The 22232-nt window shown below is 41.4% G+C and overlaps 1 protein-coding gene across 1 annotated transcript; it reads right to left on the bottom strand.

Moving 5' to 3' along the window:
• Window positions 1-1212: 1212 nt before the first annotated feature.
• On the bottom strand, window positions 1213-4493 carry RGS2 (regulator of G protein signaling 2). The gene is made up of 5 exons (XM_019745327.2): window positions 4340-4493; window positions 3241-3342; window positions 3071-3132; window positions 2342-2508; window positions 1213-2063 (listed from the first exon to the last, which is right to left on the bottom strand). The coding sequence occupies exons 1-5, from the start codon at window positions 4438-4440 to the stop codon at window positions 1869-1871; spliced, it is 627 nt and encodes a 208-aa protein (XP_019600886.1). The 5' UTR covers window positions 4441-4493; the 3' UTR covers window positions 1213-1868.
• Between the last annotated feature and the right edge of the window lie 17739 nt (window positions 4494-22232).

Below are 22232 nucleotides of genomic sequence, written 5' to 3'. Positions count from 1 at the left end.
AAAGAAATACCCCTTTCGATGACCCTCCCACTATTTATGGAGCACCTGTTATATACTACTATGGCTGTTGGTGATACAGGAAAGGACAAAGCAGAGTCTCTGTGCCTGTTGGTGCCAGGAAGTCTGATTAAGGTGAACATTTGTGCCAGCATAGGGAAAATAACATTTAAACTAAGGGAGTTCAAGTTTTCTTTTGTCAAATCAAAATGATTTTTGTTTCTATTTTTATTTTTTTTTAGTGTTTTATAATGTCTAAAGCCCCTTCCTACCTCATAGGAACCAGTGGGACAAGGCAGGAAGGTGTCCGTTGAGCCAAGGAAGATGAGGGCTCCCAGGGTCACAAAGCTGAGAAATCTTTACATAGGCTCAGGCTTTCCGAATCCGAGATGAGCGCTCCCCTCCTTTTTAATTTCTTTTTATGTTTTTCTTGCTCCCCGCCCCCAATCCCTTCCACCCTGTGCTCCTTCTTTTCAGAATGGAAAGCATAATCAAGGAGGCTCAGAAAAGCAGTCTGCTGGAGAAGAGTGTTCCTTTTTTAAATAGCCAGTTTGAAAAATAACAACATTCAAGGTCTCTCAACTAGCAAAACAGCACATTTTCAGATTAAGACACAAAAGTACACTTCTTTTGCCTTCATCATTAGTAAAGTAACATAACCAGCTTTCTTGGCCAAATGAAGGCAGGCTAATTAGGAAAATTCTGATTTTGTACTGATCCATCGTGGAGGTGAACAATTTCAGGTATGCATTTTGGAAGCTCAGGCCAGTGCCCTGTGGGAAATCTTGGAACCAAGGGAAATAAGAAGCTGGCCTGCATTCAACTTACTTAGCTTTTTTTTTTTTTTTTTTTTTGAGGCTTCGAGTTATGTGACTACTTTTGGCACCTTGTCTCTATAATAGAGTTTTAGTTGTCACATTTAGCTGGTCTTTAATGGGCCTACGTTCTGTGGTTTTCATTAATAATAAGCTTTCTTTTTATGACATTATCTTAGAAAGTGTGATCCCAGGGTGGTTCCAAGGATGTGCTCATATTTCCTTTGACCTATAAAAAAGCATTAGAGAGATAGGAGCATGTCTTCCTTACAGCTGTCATTTCTCCGTTCAGAGGCCCATCACCACCACCTCTTCTTTACCAGAAAGGAGATGGTTTCCCTTGCACCCACCAGTTTCCAATGCCCACACAAACACAAAGACCCACATCTGGACCACAGTGTCAATGACATCATTTATCAAAATAAATTTATTAAAAGTATCCAAAGACCCCTTCAAAGTTTAGCTGCCTTCAGGACAGTTTTTGGCACTCATAAGACACTGCATATTCTACACACCATTTAACAGTGAAAACACAGACCATGTCCATTTTAGCATGACATGGGACGACAGCCCTGATGACCTGTCGTTATAAGAACTCCCATTCGCTTGCACGTAGTACACACTTGAATGTCACATAGTACTAAACACACTAACACTAAAACCACTATGTGCTAACATAGGCTGATTTGGGGGAAAGATGGACATCCAGCGAGCTAAGGCCACATGATCCCAGACCTACTGATAGTAAAAATGCTTTTGGACCGACAGTATTACATCGTCTGTTTCAGTCTCACATCCCTGCTTTTACAGTGGGAGACACACCACGCTCAGACCATGTTCTCTCTGCGTGCCTACAGTCATGGAGGCCATCCCAACACATGCTGCTTCTGGACGGCGACGGGCTTCCCAGCTCACTACCCAACTTCGAATCAACAGTTCTGAGCGATGTTTCCCCAGCACCCAGGCTGAACTCAAGGTCAGTCTTTTGGGCAGGTCAGCCTTTCTCCCTTAGGAAAAAAACGAAATGTCCTCCACGTTGGGGTTTCCGTGTGCGTCTCATGTAGCATGTGGCTCTGTGGGAATCTGTGGCTTTTTACACAAGTCCTGGTAGAATTCCGACTCCAAGAAACGGGGATAAGAGTTGTTCTCCATCAGGCTGTATACCCTTTTCTGGGCAGTCGTAAAGCAGCCACTTGTAGCCTCTTGTATATTTTGGGCAATTAGAGTTTTGGTTTGAAAGTCTATGTTTATCTGCAATAAAACACAAAAAGTGGTTTATTCCATATTCAGAGTTAGAGATTTAAGACTGTGTATTTAATATTTGCCAACAAAAACTAAAACTATAATGCATGGTTAGCTTCACCAGCCAAGTCATTGAAGAAACTTAATCAACTTAACTGAAAGCTAAGATAAGAGAAAAAACGCTCCCCCAACTCCCAAGCCCTTTTAGTTTGACTTCAAGTCTTTCGTTTCACTTTGGCGCTAACAATGTTCAAAACATGCTGAAAATCAGAACTTATTTTTCTTACCTCTTTTGGAGCTTCTTTTTCTATGAAGTCAGTATATATTTTCCTTGCCTTCGAGGACAGCTTTTGGGGTGACTTGGTTTTTTTGAAGTCTTCACAAGCCAGCCAGAATTCAATATTTTCTTCACAGAATTCAGATTTTAAAAAAGCCCTGAATGCAGCAAGACCATCTGAAGGGGGAGAGAAGAAGAAGAAAACATTCAGAATGTGAACTGAATGACCACATAATCCCTTATGTTTTCCTATAACTCCCACTCCCTTGCCTCTGTATTTTGTTATTTAGAGATGATAGTAATTTCCTCACTATCACTCAAACCTGTAATCCTCAGATTTCAGCTCTTTAAAGACTAAGATGCCAGTAGACAAAATGCTTCAGTTGGCACACTGCTACAAAGATATAAATACTTTGACATCAGTGGAAATATTCATAGGGGAGCCCTAAATTCTCTGGGAGCTAAGCCTCTTGAAAACCTTGTATGCAATGGAAAAGTTGACTCAATCTTAACCAAGAGCAACCACCACTCTGATTTTTTCAGGTTAAGTTTTCTTCCACCTCCCCCCTCCCTGAACAAAGCCTGCACTTCCATGGATAGACACTGGCGCATAAAGGCGAGTGTCATGGTGACTGTGAAGTCTAATGGCATCAGGCAAGCTGCTCTTCTGCAATGTGCACATACCCTTTCCAGACTCTGGTGCTGCTTGAAAGGGATTAAATTCAAGAAGGTAACTTACATTTACTGGCCAGCAGCTCGTCGAATGCCTCTGACCACAGCTGGGCTTCCTCAGGAGAAGGCCTGCAAGAGACGGGGTGCACATCAGCTTACTCATGTAGCTCTTCAGAGTTCCCCTTTCCGCTCTATAACTAGCTCCTCAAATTTGCAAGAACAAGATTTTCAACTTACTTGATGAAGGTTTGCTGTTTGCTTTTCTTGCCGTTTTTGGGCTTTCCAGGAGAGGAGGAATGTTGCAAGAAATAGCTCAAACGGGTCTTCCAATCTTTTAATCTAAAAGGAAAAGGGGAAAAAAAAATTCACTAAGTGGCAACATTTGAAATTGCTACAGCAGCTGATGGCATTTTTACCAAAGTCGCCCAATAAATACAGACAAAACCAAACACCACAAAACAAGAACTATTCAAGTCACTCTTTAACATTTAATCGCTACACTTATGTATTGAACACAATTCGTTTCACCCATTCATCGGCACATAACTACTAGTTTTATAACTAAGGGGAGGATTACCTGAAATGACTAGCATAGTGTAATGAATTTAGTTTGCATATAGTTCAAAAGGCAGACGCTATTTCGAGCCCGCAAAAGGCAGCAGTTTTTCTGCCACGTTCATTACAATCCGAAGGCATTTCACACTTGGTGAAACGGACAGTGGAGCTGCTTGGAGCCAGTCCCTGCTCATTTCCCTTCAGCCTTTAGAGCCGCAGGTTCTGGGACCAGCCAGAAGCTGTGTGCCAGGAGGGCTGTGTGTGATGGACCCACCCACCTCCTGACTATAACATTCATGTACGCGCATGATCAATTAAATCCTAACATTAAAAGTAAAAAGTGGATTTAAAAGGAATATCAGAACGAGCAAAAAAAATCCCTCCAACCCTGTAGCTGTCTGTGTAAGCTGATCAGAAGTGAAAATGCAGCGTACAAATGATGGGGACGCCCTTCGGCCCGGGATTCTCTGCTGTCAATTTAGATGCAGGGGGACAAAAAACCCAACCGGGATTTTCTCAGCGCATCTACCGCCGCCTCCAGATCAAGAATTGTCTTCAGCTCCTAAACTCTCCCCGACATTCCTTCACTCACAGAAACTACAGACCACACAGATTTAACCTTACTTAGCAAATGAACCTTTTCTACATTTTTCCCCGCTGCAGAGGCGCAGGCTACATAGCTTCCTATTGTTAAAGACGAGCGCCAATGCCCCGCGTTTGCAGCAAAGCCAGAGAGCTAGGTCTGCAAGGGTGGCTGGAGAGAGAAGAACCCCGTACTCACAGGGTCCGCTTCATTGTTTCCCGCTTCTCCTCGCTTTTGGGTCCGCTCTTGTCCATCGATCCGCAGTCGTGCTGGACAGCCAGGAACATGGCACTTTGCATTATCGTCCAGCCTCGGGTGCAGCCGCTCGTTGCAGCTAGAGCGCGCAGCGGTATTTATAAGAGGCGGAGGGTGGGGGCGTGGCCTCACGATGCCGGGCCCGCCCCCAGAGGGCGCCTATTGGGCGGCTGCGGATGGGCCCGGGGGCGGGTCTGCAGCGGCCCTGCAGCGGCCACGGTCCCCGCAGAAGGGTCTGGAAGCCAGGGCGCTGCTGACGTCTGCGGCCCCGGCTTGGGGCGCATTGGGGCGGAATGTGGCGGCCGGCCTGGGCGGTGTGAGGCTGACAGAGACCTTTGGCTTTGAGCAGCGCCGGCGACCTTGGCCGAGACGTGGCGGCCGGGCGCGATGGGAGGGCTGTGCCTGAGAAGCTGGCTGCAGGCCGGGCGGGGTGTGGGCCCGCTCCCATCCTCCCACGCTTCCTTGGGCTGGCCCCCAAAGGCATCTTGGAACACTGTTGGGAATGCACATTAGGGAAGGAACCGGAGAAAGTGACTTGATTAGATGACAGTGCTCTACTAGCTAGGGGTGCGTTTTTGATCACCCCAGATCGTGACAGTCCGTGTGACTGTATGCTGACTCCTCAGGAGTCCTTGGCTGCCTCCCTTTCCAGAACAGAAATAACCGATGTGATGATGAGATAGAGGGAGACACCACGACCTCGGCAGCTGTAATGCACCAGAATCACTCTCGTTTAAGAGGGCAAAGATGCTGGGGTTTCTTGGGACTCATTCTTGGCTGTCTTGTAATTTGCTAGAACACTTAAGAACGGGCGAGACAGCAGGGGAAGAGGAGACGCTGACAGTGTGCTTGAATACGTTTCATTTGTTATTTCTTCAGAAGTCATGTAGCTTTGTGATTTGATTGTAAGGCCAAAGAGATAACCTCACCTACAAAATGCTTTGATTTCAGGTAACATTATTAGAATCGAACAAGGGGATATTCAAGTGCACCCCCCTCAAGCATCTAAGTAGGCAGTAAGCTTCACCGCAAGGTATTGACGAGGCTGCAAATATTCTCCCTACGTTGCCTTAGAACTGTAGAAAGAAAATTGGAATTAGTTTAACAGATTCTTATAGTGAGCTGCCCATAGTTGGAGCTCCTTTTGAAATGGAGGATAAGATCTGCAATTATTACTGAAGATAAAAGCCATTTACCTTATGAAAAGGAAAATCATTTAGATTTCAGTAATAAATACTTTAAAACATGTTTGTGAAATGTAAAAATGTCATTTTTGTCAAGCATATGCTCTTCATCTCTAGAAGAACACTGCTTAATATTTCCTACATCTAGTTTTACTTCGATGATTCAATATTCATTAAATATGTGCAATGTGCATACACTTGCTTTTTCTTGACAATAAACCCCTCAATATATTTTTCACTTGGAACATCGAACAGTATAACTCGCTCATAATGGAAAGGTCAGGTGTTCTGACAAAGAAGCAGGAGAGAGCTGGGCTGGTGTCAGTGGTGCTAATTAGAATCTCAGCTTAGATAGTACGTGCTAAGTAACCATTGGGACAATCCCATCACAGCTCCTTGAGCCCCAGTTTCTTATTTGTATCAAGAGTAACGTATCTTTCTTGCCAACCTCATTATATATTATGTGGCCCTTTTGTGCAAACCTTTTGCAAGTTCTAAAATACTATACAAAAGCTTGTGATTCGCGTATGTATGAAAAAAGAAGTATGTGGAAGCATAGATACTCAAGGTAAAAAAATCATTAAAAGATTAAAACTCAAAGAGTTAATTAGTTTATAAATGTATAAGTACTATTAAAAGAGAAAGATGATGTCACAAAGAATTGTAGTTTCCAGCTCACAGATACTTAGTAAATGCTCTCTGGATAATAAGCAATATGGAAAATAAGCAAACTGTTTGACATTTAAACTTTTCAGAAATCTCCAAGTCAGAAAATTCAATCATCTCAATATACTCACAAATGTAAATATACGTATATGAATATATGTATTCATAGAAGCCACTGGTTTAAATGTATCTAGATGTTTCAGTAAGTGTTTAATATAATGATAATGATTTGTTTTTTTTTCATAAACCATTTCTGATTGACAACTGGTGTTATGTGGCAGAAAATTAATTTTTTTCCTGAAAATTATGAGGTTGATTGATACATCTGCATGTAATTTAGCATTCCTTTGTCTATGGGCAATTTTAAGAGTTAAGCCAGTGTCCCCTACAGACTAAGAAACATTTTGGTGAAAAGATTCCCATGCTACTGTGTTTTTTAAAGACAAGCAGACCTGTATTTAAAGTGAAAACTACAGTGTTTGATGACTTCCCTTTGTTTTTTTGTTTTTTTTTTTGTAGCAACTGGCTTTTAGGTAAAGGGGATTGCTCAATATTAAAATGACACATATTTTCCATTCTGTGGTGAAGAAAAAAACAATGCAATAGGTTGTGAATATTACATAGCAAAACCACAGCTTGAGAGCGGCTTGGTAAGCTGACCATATGCTCTCTATGTTGAATCTGTCATGCCCTCTACTGGAGAGGCTCTCTGAACACGTTAGTGATGGAGGTTCTCAGGGTAGTTCTTGAACTTTTTGCATTAAAAAAAAAAAAAAAAAAGTATATATATATATATATATATATATATATATATATATATATATATATATATATATATATATATATATGTTGCAGAAGGAGGCAAATAAAAAAGGACAAGTTTCTGGTCATGCCAAAGGGAGCATATGAAAAGCTAAAGTCTCCCCTGCTGTGATTCTTCCCCTCCCTCTGCATGCTAGCTCTTAATCAAAAATCAGTATTATTAGCTAAAATTATTTCATACTTATGCTTTAGAAATTTAGAAAACAAGATATATGCTTCATAAAAACCCCGCAAAAGGATCATTCTGTGTATTTCTCTGTGCTTTGCTTGTTATGGTCAGTGATATCTTCGTTCCTAAATTTGTAAGCGCTGTAAGCCTATTGCTTACTTCCTGAAATCTTAAATCGGTAGTTAGTTTTCAAACAGGAAAAGCAAACAAACAAACAAAAAACCAGGAAATTAAATACCACATGGCAAAGGGGCTGATGAGTAATCGGAAAAAATGAAGACACTAAATACCCTAATTGTTGACCATGTTTGAGGAAGTACGACACTTGTCTTGTTTCTGTGTTTCTCTTTCTCCTTCGCCTTCTTCGTCTTATTGAGTTTTAGTTGGTGAAATAGACTTTTAACAGAATGAATGTACACATGATTCTGTATGCCACTCTTCATCTGTGCTAGGATCTGAGCTTTAAAAATCATAATTACTGTCTTTCTTAGAATGTAATTGGCATCCCCTGAAGCTGATAAGAGAAAGAAGATGAATGCTTATGTCAGAAATGAATCAGAGTTTCAACCTAATACCTGACACGTATAATAGAGGAGTTAATAATTTTCTCAGTGCTTGTGTCGTTTATTCCTGGGAGAGCACATCTGTATTTCTGCCTTAAATTCGTCCATAGTGTGGAGTAGGTCACACTTCACATGCAGGCAGGGCCACTTCAAGGTCAGAGTCCTGACCTTACTGAAGCATCTGGGTTCCGTTTCAAAACCGACAACAGGCGCATCACAACTTATTTTTTGTTTTTCCCCAAATACAAATACTAGCATATATTGAAACTCCTGTCATAGGTTTCTACAGTTACAGGACCATAAGGGTGCAATCTACGCTGGGTGGACTGTGGCCAGCATATGCCAGTGGCTGCTCACCTGCGACAGTAGACTACACAGAATCTCAGGGGTGAGTAGGTAATTAGAAATGCTTTCTTATAAAATAAGTTACCTGGAGGCACATTGCATATAAAATGCAGAAGAGAAGCAAGGAATTTCTTCTGCCTGGGATTTTAGGTTCTGTGCACAGAATTTTGTCAAATCAATACGGTGCCAAATGTACTGTTGACTCCCTTTTTGGGAATTTTGGGATACTGGCTTCATGATATATAAGATTTCTAAAGGTCTGTACATGTATATCACTCTCTGGGAGTCTGTCCTTTTTTTTTCTTTTAAGTTTGAAGAAGGGCTGCTTTTCTTCTAGTAAATAAGGAATCTCTTTGCACTGGTATTTCCAGTTTACCTACCATTCCTATATAGAGAGTACTAATCCATTTTAGACATTGATTTTCAAAGGTCTTTGATCCATGGACTGCTTGGTAAGAACCTAAAGTCTTGTGGATGTTTTCTCCCAGACACATTTTTTTTTTTTTTTAAACAAATACCAATTCCCAAATCTTAACAAAACTGGGGAAAGGACAATGCTTTCAAGAAGACAGCAGCAGGCCTTGACATAATTGTTACACTGTAAGTAGTCAAGTCTTAGGTTCTCAGCTAACGGCTTGGCTTGAGATCCCATACCATTCTCAGCCTCCAAAGACAGTCGTTTTGCATTTCTTTGCACAACTTGTCCTTAGGGGAGCAGGGGTTTGGAGCACTTGTCCAGAATTGGGAGTTTAACTTTTAGTTCCTAGTTCTCTGCACTTGCTTTGCCATGACCGCAGGCAAATTGCTTAGTCTTCTTGTACCTCGGCTTCTTATCTGTAAGGTACAGGTCATTATAGGAGCCTTCCTTTGCAAGGAAGTTAGAAGGGAGCGGCCCAAGGAGCACCCCAAACGGCTTGGTTGATGTATGCATTTGGTTTCATATTCTCCAAGAGTTTTAAAATAAACCCAGCTGAGGCCAGCAGAGTCACCTGGACAGGCCCCGCCTAGATCAGCCGTATTTAGCCTAGAAACATCAGTGAGTTTCTTCAAAACTCCTCTGTATTTATCTTCTTAGAAGTCTCCATTTTCTGGTGCATTTGTACTATGCAAGTTCAAGGGCCCACCATGCATGTTGCCTTTTTCATGGACAGCAGGCTGAGCTCTCATCTTGAGCAATGATCTGACGTTCTTAACCATTTAGAATTTGTTCCAGATGCAGTAGAATCTCATTTTATTTAAACTTTTTTTTCCTTTCTGATTAATAACTTTAATCACTCTTCCTATCCATTCTTTAGCTTCTTGTGAAAGCAGTTGTCTCCAAAGGTGGGCCGTCTTCTCTGAAGCATCTTTTTCCTGCGGTTGAAAGTTGTTGTTCACTTTTCACTTTTACTTTGAAGGATGTTTTGTGTGTAGCTACTTGAAATTGGATGTGTTTCGCATCTTCTGAAGACTGACTATTGTAATGTCATCGTGCGCTAAACGTTTAGATTCCTCGTTGCTGAGTCCTTTACTAAAAGTCTGTATTTTAAATCCTATCAGAGAACTCAAGATTTCCAGCTCCTTATTAATGGCCTCCATTTTTTTTTCTGGTAGTTTTGTTTTCCCTGATAGTTTTTTTTTGAGTATGGCTTTCGTTAAAGTTCATTCAAGTCCTTCAAATTATTTTGGCATGACGTTAAATTTATCAATAATTTTGTATCTTTCCTCCAGAAGGACAGAAACTTCAGTGTCTGGTTCTGTCTTTACTTGCATAAAGCAGGTCTTTAATGATTAAACGTCTGACTTGAACTGTAAATAATACCCTCTCCCACAGTAACTTCCACAGCAATCTGGGTCTGGTTGTTGAAGTGAGCTAATTCTGATCCCCAAATCTGAGAAAGACAGCACTCACAAGACAACTAAAGAAAAAAATTCAATTATAAGGACATGGGCATCTTAAAATAAATATTTCCAGTAGTTTCCGCCAGTCAGCAGTTTGAAGGAAGCAGGAACTAAACACAGTACAGAACAGACTTCTTGGCACCTACAAGTGATAAAAGATGCTCCTTTTAATTTGCATTAGGCAGAAATGAAAGAAATTGAATTCTAATTCGCAGATAAAGTGGTGAATAAGACCGACCAAGCTTTGCCGTGTGGTGGGATTCACATCTCTGGGTGCCGCTGACTTGCGGCCACGTGGAATGTGAGGAAAAACTAGCCCCGCACCGAAAGTCTGAGAACCCGGTGAAAGTGTTTTAGTACTTGATGTTGAATATTAAACGTTCTTGTCACGTACATTTTGGGTTGATAATCTGTATGTCTGTCTGATTTCCCCTTGCTTTCATGAGCTAAACATGACAGTTACTCACCTTGGTTCGCACCTAGTACAGGCTTTTCCATAAAGCAAGTGGCAAGGAACTACTTGTTAGTGGAATCTCATCAAAGAAGCTGGGACGTAGAGGGAAGTTCGTTGCGCCTGGAGACAAAGATTGGGTTTCATTCAGGACCAGGCTGCTCATGGTTAACTGCTTTGGCCAGGTACCTTCCTTCGTAGCTCAGCTATGACATCCCCTTCAGGAGCCTCCCCTGCCTTCTGCAGGATGTGACATAAAAATGAAAGGTCCTGAGTGAGCCCACTCAGGTGCTACCACAGCCCCATGATTCCCTCTTTTGGGGGCATTTAGCGTTGCCATGCGTTTCCTCTGGGGGACAATGGGTACCTGAGTCCAGAGACCCTGCCCTCCTCATCCTTGTATGTGCAGGGATTAGCCCTGGTCTGGCTCATAGTAAGTGCTAAACAAATTTATTACATGAATGAAGGATTGAACATCTCTGAGCTTATTTTTTGTTTCCATTTGAAAAATGGGAATATTAGCAATACATGCTGTTGGGGTTTCCAAGACACTTCCTTAGGAAAAATCTGGCCCTGCCCCCTTTAGTAATAACAGCAATAAGTTTTGTTTATTGAGCACCTATTACGTGTGCCAAACACAGACCAGGCACTTTGCACATATTACCATTCATTACCTCTTATCCTTGCACCTCAATTGTTCCCCTTTAATAGATGCCTGCAGACATAAAGGAAGTTCCCCAAATCGCTAGCAAGCCAGTCTGGCAGGCTTTGGATTGCAAGTCTGTAATCTCCACTGTAGAATGAATGCATGCTTCTAGGTCAGTCTGGGGTGTCACTGACAGGCTCCTCGTGGATACTCTGGCTGTGTAATTATGGTCTCTAAAATGTTGATTCGGAAAGCTGAACTAGTGAAATCAGCCTGTAAGACATTGCTTGGCACACGGTAATTGCGTGCTCAATATATAATTGTTGAGTCAAATAATAAATTAGTTAACTAATGAAAAGCCCATTGGTGGTTTTAGTAATTTCTGGATTCAACTAAAGGACTGTTTATCTGTGTGTGACGGAAGCGTTTTCAAACAGCCACAACTTCAGATGCCATGTAGATATTGCTAGGAAGGTTAAACTGGAATTTGATTCTCCTTTAGTACGTGAAAAAAATGTGAAATAAGGGGATTGGCTAGTCATCCAAGGATCTTATTAAAAAGTGAAAATTCCTAGATTCCTTTCCTAGAGTTTGTTCTTTTTATACTTTCCTCTTATGAATGTGAAATAAAATCCTTTGTGCATTGAGGGCTATACACGCAGTGTATTGCTAAGAATTTTTATTGTTATTTTTGACACGTACATTGGAGAAAGTATCTTTTGGGATCTCTTGAAACTCAAGGAAGAGAACAGTTTAGAGACCCAGAAAAGAACAGGGCTCTTTCATTTCGTGAAAGGGATATTTCTTTTGTCAGTATGTCCTCAGAGGCGAGTCTGGTTGACTGAAATGTAACAAACCGATTCCATTGGTGTCTGTGGTTGTTTCGAGGTTGAGGCAGCCTCAGGTTACGTCAGGTGATCGCAGTGTATTGTCACGATGTACAGGCTGAAAGCAGAGCCAGGAAACTGAGCAAGGCTGCAGTAGGCAGCATCTGCCGCAGCTCTGGGAGCCCAGGCTGAGTCCATGCGGCCGTCACGCGTGTGACTCAGCAGGGTCTTCCTTCTCTTCCCTCCATGGATTTCTTCCTGTCCAATCACTGGTTACTTTTTTCATCTATCCTTGTCTCTGCTTACTGCTTTGTATCTTTAAAAATACAACATGAGCAACATTAACTGAGGCTCACTGTGGGCCAAGTAGAATTTCATTTTTATCCTCACGACAGTCTTTTGAGGGAGGAATAGGATATTCTTGTCATCTGATGACTCATCCTAGTCTTCACCTTGAGTGCACAGAGATGCCAAAGCCATTTTAACAGGAAACTATCCACGAATGCACTGAAAACCAGTACATTTCAGAACCTCCTCTCCACTTAATAGTAGTCTCGGGAATCAGTAATCACTCAGTGCGATGCAAAGTCTAATAGCAAAATTTGCAGAAGGTGCAGAATTTCAGGAAGTCAATGCCAGTAGGACAGCCACTGATGAAGGAGAACGTCGGCAAGTTCTTAACTTGGCTGCTTGAGAACTGGTTTTGCTATCCTCTTCCGAAATACATTTTGGAAATCTTTGGTATGTGTGCTTTTATATAACCAAGTGTAAGCACAAACATAGGCCTGATTTTTATCCTGTTTGAGTCCCCCAGGCTTTCTTTAATGGAATAAGAATCATGCTCCTGGGACACAATGCCAGTGATTTTGGACTGATACATGCTCCTGGGGTTAGAGAAACATGATTAGTGACTTAGAGTGCTTGCATACTGAGGGTCATCGAAGATTTATAAATGATGGAGGTTGTGACAAATTATTCATAGGCCCAAAGAGTCTCTTTAGCTTTCACTTTAAAGTCTTGCATCTTACTGTTATATAGAAAGTTACAATTTGAAAGTGCTTTTCATATACCTTATTTTTTCATGGTCACAAAACTACAGGAAGGAGAAAAGGGGAAATAGTACTAGTCTGTTTTAAAAGTGAGTCTGCTGAGATAAGACTGATGTCACGTAGGTTGGAAGGGACAGTCCAGGACTAGAATAATTTTCTGGATTTCTGGTTCAGTGATTTCCCCACTCCCCAAAATATAAAGGGAGACTAAGGAAGGAAGAAAGAAAAGAAGGAAGAAAGATCTTTTACAGTGCATACCAACCACGTGCTTCATACGCCGTTTAAGAAAGTTAATTTTCAATTTTTTTGCATACACATGTTTTCACAATAGTGTTTTAAATTCATTCTTACATTTTCTGTATGAAGTCTATCAGTACACCTCTAGTTTATAAGTGAAGAAATGATAGAAAATCATTACAGATTTTGTGTAACTGGCAAAGTGAATAGACTAGTCATGGGTCCATAATCAGACAATTACCAAAATAATTAACAACAGTGGAATTCCCCAGACTAATGACCCCTTTTACCCTGGGCAACTTTTAAAATCTTACCTGGTTTTGTCCTCTTTTTCAGCAATATATTTTGTTGTATTTTTTTTTTTCTTTAAAATTGGTTTGTTAACTATGATAAATCACATAAATCAGTACAGTTTTTATACCTTTTGGGAAAAACCATGCTTGACCCTAAGCATTTACTTAAAAAAGTAAGTTATAAACAAACAAGACAACACCAGGCAGAGGAGACTTTGTCTTGGGGTGAATGACAGCTGATCTTGCACCAATTGCTTCTTAGCTCGAAAGCGATGATGTATTTTACTTGCAGCCATAGTTTTTTGGGTGTGCTAGGGAAGGAGCAGTGGTCCAAAAGTTTTGTGAGTTGCCTTTATTATTCCTTATACTTCGGGAAGTAGGAAAGAGTAGTTTCTGCAGAAAGGTGGGTGACCAGTTGTTCTTGTAAGTAACCTGTAATTTTGTGGATGGCAATTATCTGAAGTGGAAAAGGCCTGAAGTTTGGGCTGATGTTATCCTATTATCCATTTTATATTTAAACCAAATTTATGGGCTGAAGAATTTAGCTTGTGAACCTCTCAGAACGCTCCTGAAATAAATCAAAGCTTTTTTTAGGCACATGTCCTTGTTCTGAGTGCTTATCGCAATGGCATTTTTGTGACTCTTGGCATATCAGACTTTTCTGATTTTTCCTGACTGGTCATTTGAGGATAAATTAAAATATTTCAGGATGGAGAAGAAAATGTCTCTGAAGGCAGTGCTCCCTAATTCTAAGGCATATTAAAAAGCTGTCGAAATACCATGCCTGACTGTAAAACACAAAACTATCTGTGACTTACTGAGACCTGGTCAACACATTGTCAGTCCCTGAGAATTTTCCTGGGGTCGAATTCCCTATTTTGTCAAGAAAAACACATATAGTAAAAATTCCATCTCACTGAATAGAACTAAACATAGCTCATGTACCAACATCTCATACGTAGCTACCTGTGGAGACAGAGTCCCAGACAGCAGTGTCCAGGCTCTCGGCCTCACGTGGAAAGGTGCTGGCTTGGGTAGTAGATGGCCATCAGCTGTGACTGGTTGGCCATCAGCTGTAACCAGTTAGCCAATTAGCTACGGATATAACTGCCGTGGCTGCTCTGGTTGGTTAGTTGTCAGGCAGAAAAGCAGACAGCGGATTGCAGGTCGTGTGGATCCTACTTCCTGTGTCTCGCCCGGCTGCCAGCGAGACTGGGGGGCAGGAAGACCCCTTGTTGGGGTACTGGCAGATATCTGCTTTTGTATCTCTAACCCAGCCGCCAGCGAGAATATAGTGGTATGACCCCCCTATCTATGGTTCTGTGGGTGTGCCTTTTTAGCCTCGCCATATCCTGCGTTCTTATGCGGGGAGCGGGAGCTGAGACCCTGCGTGACACTACCAAAATGTTATATTTATGAGGTTTTGGTTATATTGATTTATTTAAGTTCATGTAGCTGAAGCACCCTACCAGTCTTATAAAAGTATAGCATACAGAATTAGGTGCTGTCTATGCTATTTGATAATGGTAAGAAACAACCATGTAGTTTTTGTATTTCCTCTACTATACGTTTTATCCTTATTTTTCAGTGTAGTCTTTCTACTTATAAAAAAAACGTTTATCGTAAAACAGTGGTCCTGTTACACCGGCAGCAGCCCCAGACATTTCCTGTTGATCGCGTCTCCAGATTGCATCATTTTCTCTCGTGCTTGATTTAGTCTCATGTTTTGTGCACTAATGTGCTGTCCAGGCTTATAGCCCAGGTGTACGAGGCTGTACTATGTAGCGTAGGCATGTAGTGGGCTATGCCATCTAGGTGTGTGTATGTGCCTCTGTGATGACGGCACACCGCTGCACGTCTTAGAGCGTAGCCTCAGCTTTAAGCATAACCAATGGTGTGATGACAGTAGCAATACCTGGGGGTTTGGGGGCAGCTTAGGACCTCCAGCAGTGAAGGCAGGAAGGGCTCACAGGGACGTGGTCTTTGTTAAATCCCGCAATTAGTACTTAATAGAGAAGAGCAGAGGTATTCCTTTCCAGAACTGGTTCTCAGCTGAGGTTGTGTTTGTCCCCAGGGGCCAATGCCTGAGAGCATTCTTGATTGGCAGAACTGCTCTCAGCTCATCTTCCTCCACTAATCCCTCCTTCCATCCTCCCACACCCCATCCCAAAACAATCCTCTTCTCTAGTCTTATTGCAGTGAACTATGGCAAAACCATGGAACAAAACATCATCATGCATTGCAAAGGTAGAGATTAACAGGAAACGTAGGCAGGTATGTACGTGCATCTGTGTGTGCATGTGTGCAGGTGTGTGCATGCACACACACTACTGGCATTAGTGGGTGGGGCCAGTGATGCTGCTAACATGCTCCCATGCACGGGACAGCCCCTCACAACAAAGAATTGTCTGGTTCACAATGTCACAGCTCTGAGGTTGAGAAGCCCTATTTTAAAAGGCTTTCTAGTTAGTGAATCTTGCCTATAAAAGATTGAAGGTATGCATATATCATTTAAAAAATATGTTGATTAGCATAATATAATTTACAATATTTCAGGAAAAATTATAGAAAAATAAAAAAACAGTATTTGGCAATAATTACCTAAGCACCGTTCATGGGAACTTTCATTCATTCATTCACTCATTCATTCATTCAACAAATATTCATTGACTGCCTACTATGAACCAGACCAGGTTCTAGGTGTTCAACATGAGTGATGGGGCTATTTGGTGACTCTTTCCTTATTAAGGAGATGGACCCATACGGCCACTGGATCGAATGTCATCAAACATTTAAATCATAAAATTAACTGGTTTGTCCCTTGTTCTGAGCCCATGCTTACCAAGGTCATCTGAAAATTAGCATCCCTGAATTTTATCACTTTGGGACGTTGGTGGGATAGTTTCTGGTCCTATGTGTTTGAGTACCAGAGCAATTTATTGAGGTACGTGTAACATTGTGGGCCCCAAATGCGTGGCCATCTTATTTTTTCTAGGTTCCTATTCTTTCTCAGTAGTTACTTTAATTGAACTTCTAACAGTAAATTAGAAGAAAATCAATTAAAACAATAAACTTGTTCTGAGTACTTACAGCATTCTTTTTCGGGATGACGGTAGGGTTCTTTTTTGCTGATTGAGATTTGTGTAGCCTATTGTAATCACGAGCTCATGAATTTTTACGTAAAAAGGTATTACCCAGCTCAAAATATTGCCCTTTCATTGAACTCCGGCAGTTGAATTATTCGTTTTGGGGCTTAGTCTCATTCTGACTTTTGACACCGTCCCAATTTATATGTAGTCAAGTTACAATCCAAGAACAATGTAAACTCTGAGAGTGTGTAAACCAGGGTCTATACCTTCTTGGAAGCTTCCAGTCTGGGAAGCCCTTAGGTAGTCAGATGTTGGCCAGCATGTCCCCACGTGTGCTTGGCATCAAGAGCTTTGTCGGTTGTCTCGTCTAAGCAATGAATTTGTTCAGATTTATGATGTGTTGTGAAGGCCGTATAAGTGAAATGACCCAGAAAACAGTTCAAAAAATGCTCACACTACTTACTATAATATAAAATGAATATAACCCTATGTCTCTATTTCACAAACTGGCAGCCCATTTTTTCCTTTCTCATGTCCATAAATCCCTCACACCACTTACTTTATCACATAATGTTGTCCCAAGTTTCTTTCTCCCCCAAATTGGGGCAGTGTGCTGAACGCATCACTCTGAGCGGCTGTTGCAGAGGTGGTGATCCCGGAAACGTTTCGTGATGGTGTTAAAATACGCCTATAAATTCCTGACAACCCTCCTTGCAAAAGGTGGAGACTTTTCTTGAGTGTTATCAGGACTTAGTGATTTACTTCGAAGGAGTAGAATGTGGCAGACTAGACACTGTGTCTCATGAAAGACACTGTCATTTCCTCCTTGCTTTCTCTCAGGTCCCTCATTTAATGCCAGCTGCCATGTCACGTGAACACATAAGCGTCCCCATGGAGGGGTCCGTGTAGTGAGGCACTGCAGCATCCTGCCAACTATCCAACGTACCATAGGCATGTATTCCTTCATTTCAAGGAAAATGTAAAATGTTGTGCTGCCATTTGGGATGATAAAGAGCATTCCATTGAAACAGTAGGATTAAACTCTACCTTCGCATCACTCTGGATGGAGCCATCGACAAGAGATATTCAGCACAAGCCCTGCTGTGCTCTTCTGTATCGTGAGACAGTCTGTGAACCTAGAATGTGAGAGTCAGGTGAGAAAGCCAGAACAAACTGTTCTGCTCAGAGAGGACCAATGCGTGAAGCAGGATGCCCAGGAAACATTTGGTTCGGTCTCCATCAGGAACAGTGACACTGTCCTGCTGAACGTTTTGTTTGTATTTGTTCTCCCAGGAGTCTACCTTTCAAAAATCATCCAGAACAGAAACATTTTTTCTTCATTTCAGGAGTTCTAAGTAGGCTAAGTGTGGGGGTGGAGCAGGACCCCGGAGACCCCTGCAACCTGTACTCTTCCACCCCAGGCCCCCCAGGTCGGAAGCTGCTGAGAGCCCAGCAAACTCCCTCCTGAGGTGAGTGGGTGGGGGTGTGAGCTGCTGTGCAGAATTCTCCCCTGGTGACTTGACTATGCCTTCTTTTGCCTTCTGCTGTCTCACTCCCCACTCCATTCTGACCCCAAATAGCTAAGCACAACCCTTGTGTGCTGAAAAAAGTATGCCATTTGAATCCTTAGGAATTTACATTGTGAAAAGGTGCTGAGCTGGAAAGTGTCGTCTTATGTACATCTGAATATATGTTCATTGGCACAGACTTTCCCTGGCGCTTCGAGCTGTTTCCAGGAGGGCTTATATTCCTTTAGGAAGACATCAAGACCCGGGCAAGCACATAATGTTTCTGGTTGCCCTGGGAGACTGTCACTGAGGCAGTGCAGAGCTGCATGACTTGGATTCCGAACATACTGACTCTTTCGGCTACATGAGACTATTAGTAATTAACGTACATGATTGCATTTATAGATCAGCTGGCGTTATGCTAACACGATCTTTCTTCTCCTGACCATACTAGATAGATTCTCCCTTGTCCAGGAATCTTCTTGGCACTAAGTGCTGTTGCTTTTCACACACACATCTAAAGTACCTTTACCTTACAGCGTGTATGTATGTATTGTTTTAAGTGTGAAGAAACTCATTTCTGGTACTTCTTGTATGTATTACCGTCACATAAACACAAATATAAACATGTGACATTTATGGCTCTTTAATCTGGTTGACAGAGAAAAAGTAGATACAGTGAATCAGCTCTTTTGTTTCTGTTTCTTGTTTGTTTGTTTCCTATAGATACACACAGTCAGTGTCTCTTTTATGTTCATGGAGTTAAATACTTGTCAGCGATGTGCAGTTATTTTTACAGACCCGAATCTTTTATTCCGTACTTTCTATAACGTAAATGAGAGGTCTCAAGAGTACCCTTGTCTAACTCAGCAAAGGCTTTCTTAAATAACAGTGCCCAAGCTCACACAGAGATAAGTACGTTTGTAGCAAATATATTGAAATGCTTTGGAATTCAAAGACGGGAGAGAGTTTGGAGGTCAGTATTAGTCAGAGAGGCTAGGCTATGCTTCAGTAACAAACGGACCTGGAAATCTCAATGCGTTAACACTGAAAAACCTTCCGTGTGCCTGGAGGTTACTTTAAGCAATGATTCAACATTGACTCTCGCCTCAACACTAGTTTTCCACGTTCCTTGAGGCAGAGGATGAAAATCTGTGTAGTATGCCAAGCTTTTCTCCTTCCACCTCCACCTGGAGGTGACACACGTTACGTCTGCTCACAACTTTTTGGTAATATAGCGCCACTCCAGCGGGACTAGAATTGTGAAGAAGCCCCTGGCTATTTGGTGAGCATTGCAGATCTGGGCCAAGTTGTTATATCCTTATGACTGAGATAGAGGCATAACATAATGAAATATTTGTGGGATCAAGAGCTTAGTTTTATTTTGTTGGTTTTGCTTTTGTTTTCATAGATGATTTAAAAAAACAAAACTGTGGTGCGGACATAGAAACACTGTGACCTTTAATTTTTCTGAGTTCTCACATCTCCTGGAATCTTTGTATCCTTTTGACTTCTGGTGGCCACGCAACTAGGGAATCACTATTTTTTAAATGGCACGTACATCTGCACTTGGAGACTATGTTTGTGACCTTGTGTCTAAAACATGGCAGAATACTTACTAGCATTTTCAGGTAGCTTTATCCTAAAGAGGAAAAACACTTTTTATTTGGTAGAAAGAGGTAACTTTTTCAAAGTCACCAGAAGTAAGACGATTATTGAGACGGAAAGATTAAATAACTCCTTCTTTATTTTCCACACAGGAACTATTTCCCTTATTTTCCTAATTGAAAATGGTGTGCTCACGTTAAAAAAAAAAAGGAAATGTAGAGGAAGATTGAAAGAAAGATGCAAACACCTTATAGTTCTCTTACCCTTGGGTAGCCATATGTATTAGGCAGGCTGGCCTGACTGTGCTAGCACTCACAAATCTAAGTAGACCTTTGCTTTCTTTATATAAAAGACATGAAAATGTTAAGAAACCAGGGAGTCAGTTGAGGTTTTAATAAATTTGGGAATTTTTAATTATTTTATTCTGTCTGGGATATGCTTAATTTTAGCCCAGTTATTAAAATTTAAGGCTATATTGCTGGAATACTGGTGGTACTGAGGTACATCCAGTTATCTATAATAAGGAAGGAGAGAATAATTTTGTCTTAGGTACCAAATTTGCAGCATCTTCTTGTGGGAATCTCAGGAGATTAATACTTCCTGTTTCTTGGTCACTGTAGTTGGCATTTGGTAACATTTCAGAATACTAGCATTTTTAAAGTAACCTTTGTATTTTGGAAACATTTCAGATTTACAAAAAGTTTGCAAAGACAGAACAGAGTTCCTGTACACCCCTCATCTTATATAATCACAGTGCATTTGTCAAAACCAAGAAATAATTAACAGTCCTACAGTGGTAGTAACTAAACTACGGACTTTATTTGGATTTCAGCCGTTTTTCCCACTTATATCTTTCATGTCAACAATGTCCAGCCTGTGACAGTTACTTAGTCTTTCCTTGCCATTTATGACCTTGAGCTTTTTAAAGAGTTCTGGTTTGGCATTTTGTAAAATGTCCCTCATTTTTGGGTTCGTCCGATGTTTTCCTAGGACTACACTGGAATTCTGGAGTTTTGCAAAGAATACTACAAGGTGAGGGGTTCTTCTAATGGCAGTAGACCAGGGGGCACATGATAGTAGCATGGCTTATTTCTGGTGATTTTAACCTTGATCACTTGGTTAAGGGTTGTGTCCATCGGGCTTCCTGGGCATGTTTTTTCCATATCAGATAACGATTGTCATGCAGAGCCATGCTGGGCTGGAGCCTCCTCCGTATGTCCTGTTGGTGATCCCCCTTCTTTCTCATGGGGAGCCTCTGTGGCCGTAAATCCGCTCCATGACCTTGGGTAGGCATCTGCCTCCTCCTCAAAGCGATACATGTGTTACTTCAATATTCCTGTAAAGGGAAGTAAAAGGTGACTCTTTTTGCACAGTTTGTGTGAATTGGTGTCCATGTCAGGGGTCTCAAGCGAGAAAGTGGGTGTAGAGGAGGGGGCACGTGACACAGTTGGAAGTACTTGGCGTTGGCAAGTTACATTGGTGAATCTAAACATTGAGACCCGGGCCAAGCCAAGTACTGTCCCATGTCTCTCCTACTGCAAACAGCTGGCGCATATTAATAACTGAACATTTAGATCACCTCAAAGTGGAAAACTCTGACAATTCCTATAGCTTTACTTGTCCTGGTAATAGCGTATAGATCTTATAACTACAGTGGAAGGTTGGTAGTACTCCTGTCTCGGAGTAAGGGATGGAAAAAACTAACGCACGAGATACGAAAGTGAATACATTTCATGCCTGATGCATACATTTTTAAATTAATGCCTTAGAATTTGTCCTGTCTGTCCTTCCACCTAGAGAGAAAACATCCTGGGGAAATTACTACTCTTTTCCCTTAGCATTATTGTCTACATAAGAAAGTTGATTTACATTTTAATATTTACACATTGTTTACAGCTTAACCTGTGGTTATAAGAACAGGTACAAAAAATATTATCTGTAGGTAACAATTATGCTTTCATTTGGCTTTTAATTCAGAAAATTTTATCCTTTTGCTATGAGTATAAATAATAGCTCCTTTTATAAGAAGAAATTATTTTGAACAATAGCTATTTTCTTTTTTAGGAGTTTTTTTGTTTTATGCTTCTAAGGGAATTATTTCCTTTTCTTTCTGAAATTGGAGATTTAAGCTGCTGTGGTGGAAGCATGTTTGGACTGGGTTTTCAGTGATATCCGGTTCAGTACAGAAATGATATTCTTGTTGCATCTGGTCTTGAGTTTGTCTTCTTGGAAAATGTGTGGTCACTGCCATATGGTGTTGCTGTGAAAACAGGAGATCAGATGATATCCTTGCTGCATCAGTGATGTGTCTGCTGATCGGACAGTAGCTTCTCAGAGTGTAGGGAAAAGCACAGTCTCTGTGCCCAGGGCTGGTCTCAGCTACGTTAGTCCCAGACCCTGTCGGTCTGACTTCCCAGTGTTACAGCGTTTTATTCTGTTGCTACAGCCACAGTCATTAATCCCAAGGCATGTCCACATGTGCTAGTGGCTGTCAGATA

This window comes from Rhinolophus sinicus, linkage group LG12, assembly GCF_036562045.2.
Source record: "Rhinolophus sinicus isolate RSC01 linkage group LG12, ASM3656204v1, whole genome shotgun sequence".
Taxonomy (NCBI): domain Eukaryota; kingdom Metazoa; phylum Chordata; class Mammalia; order Chiroptera; family Rhinolophidae; genus Rhinolophus; species Rhinolophus sinicus.
This window is presented reverse-complemented; position numbering and strand designations above follow the sequence as displayed.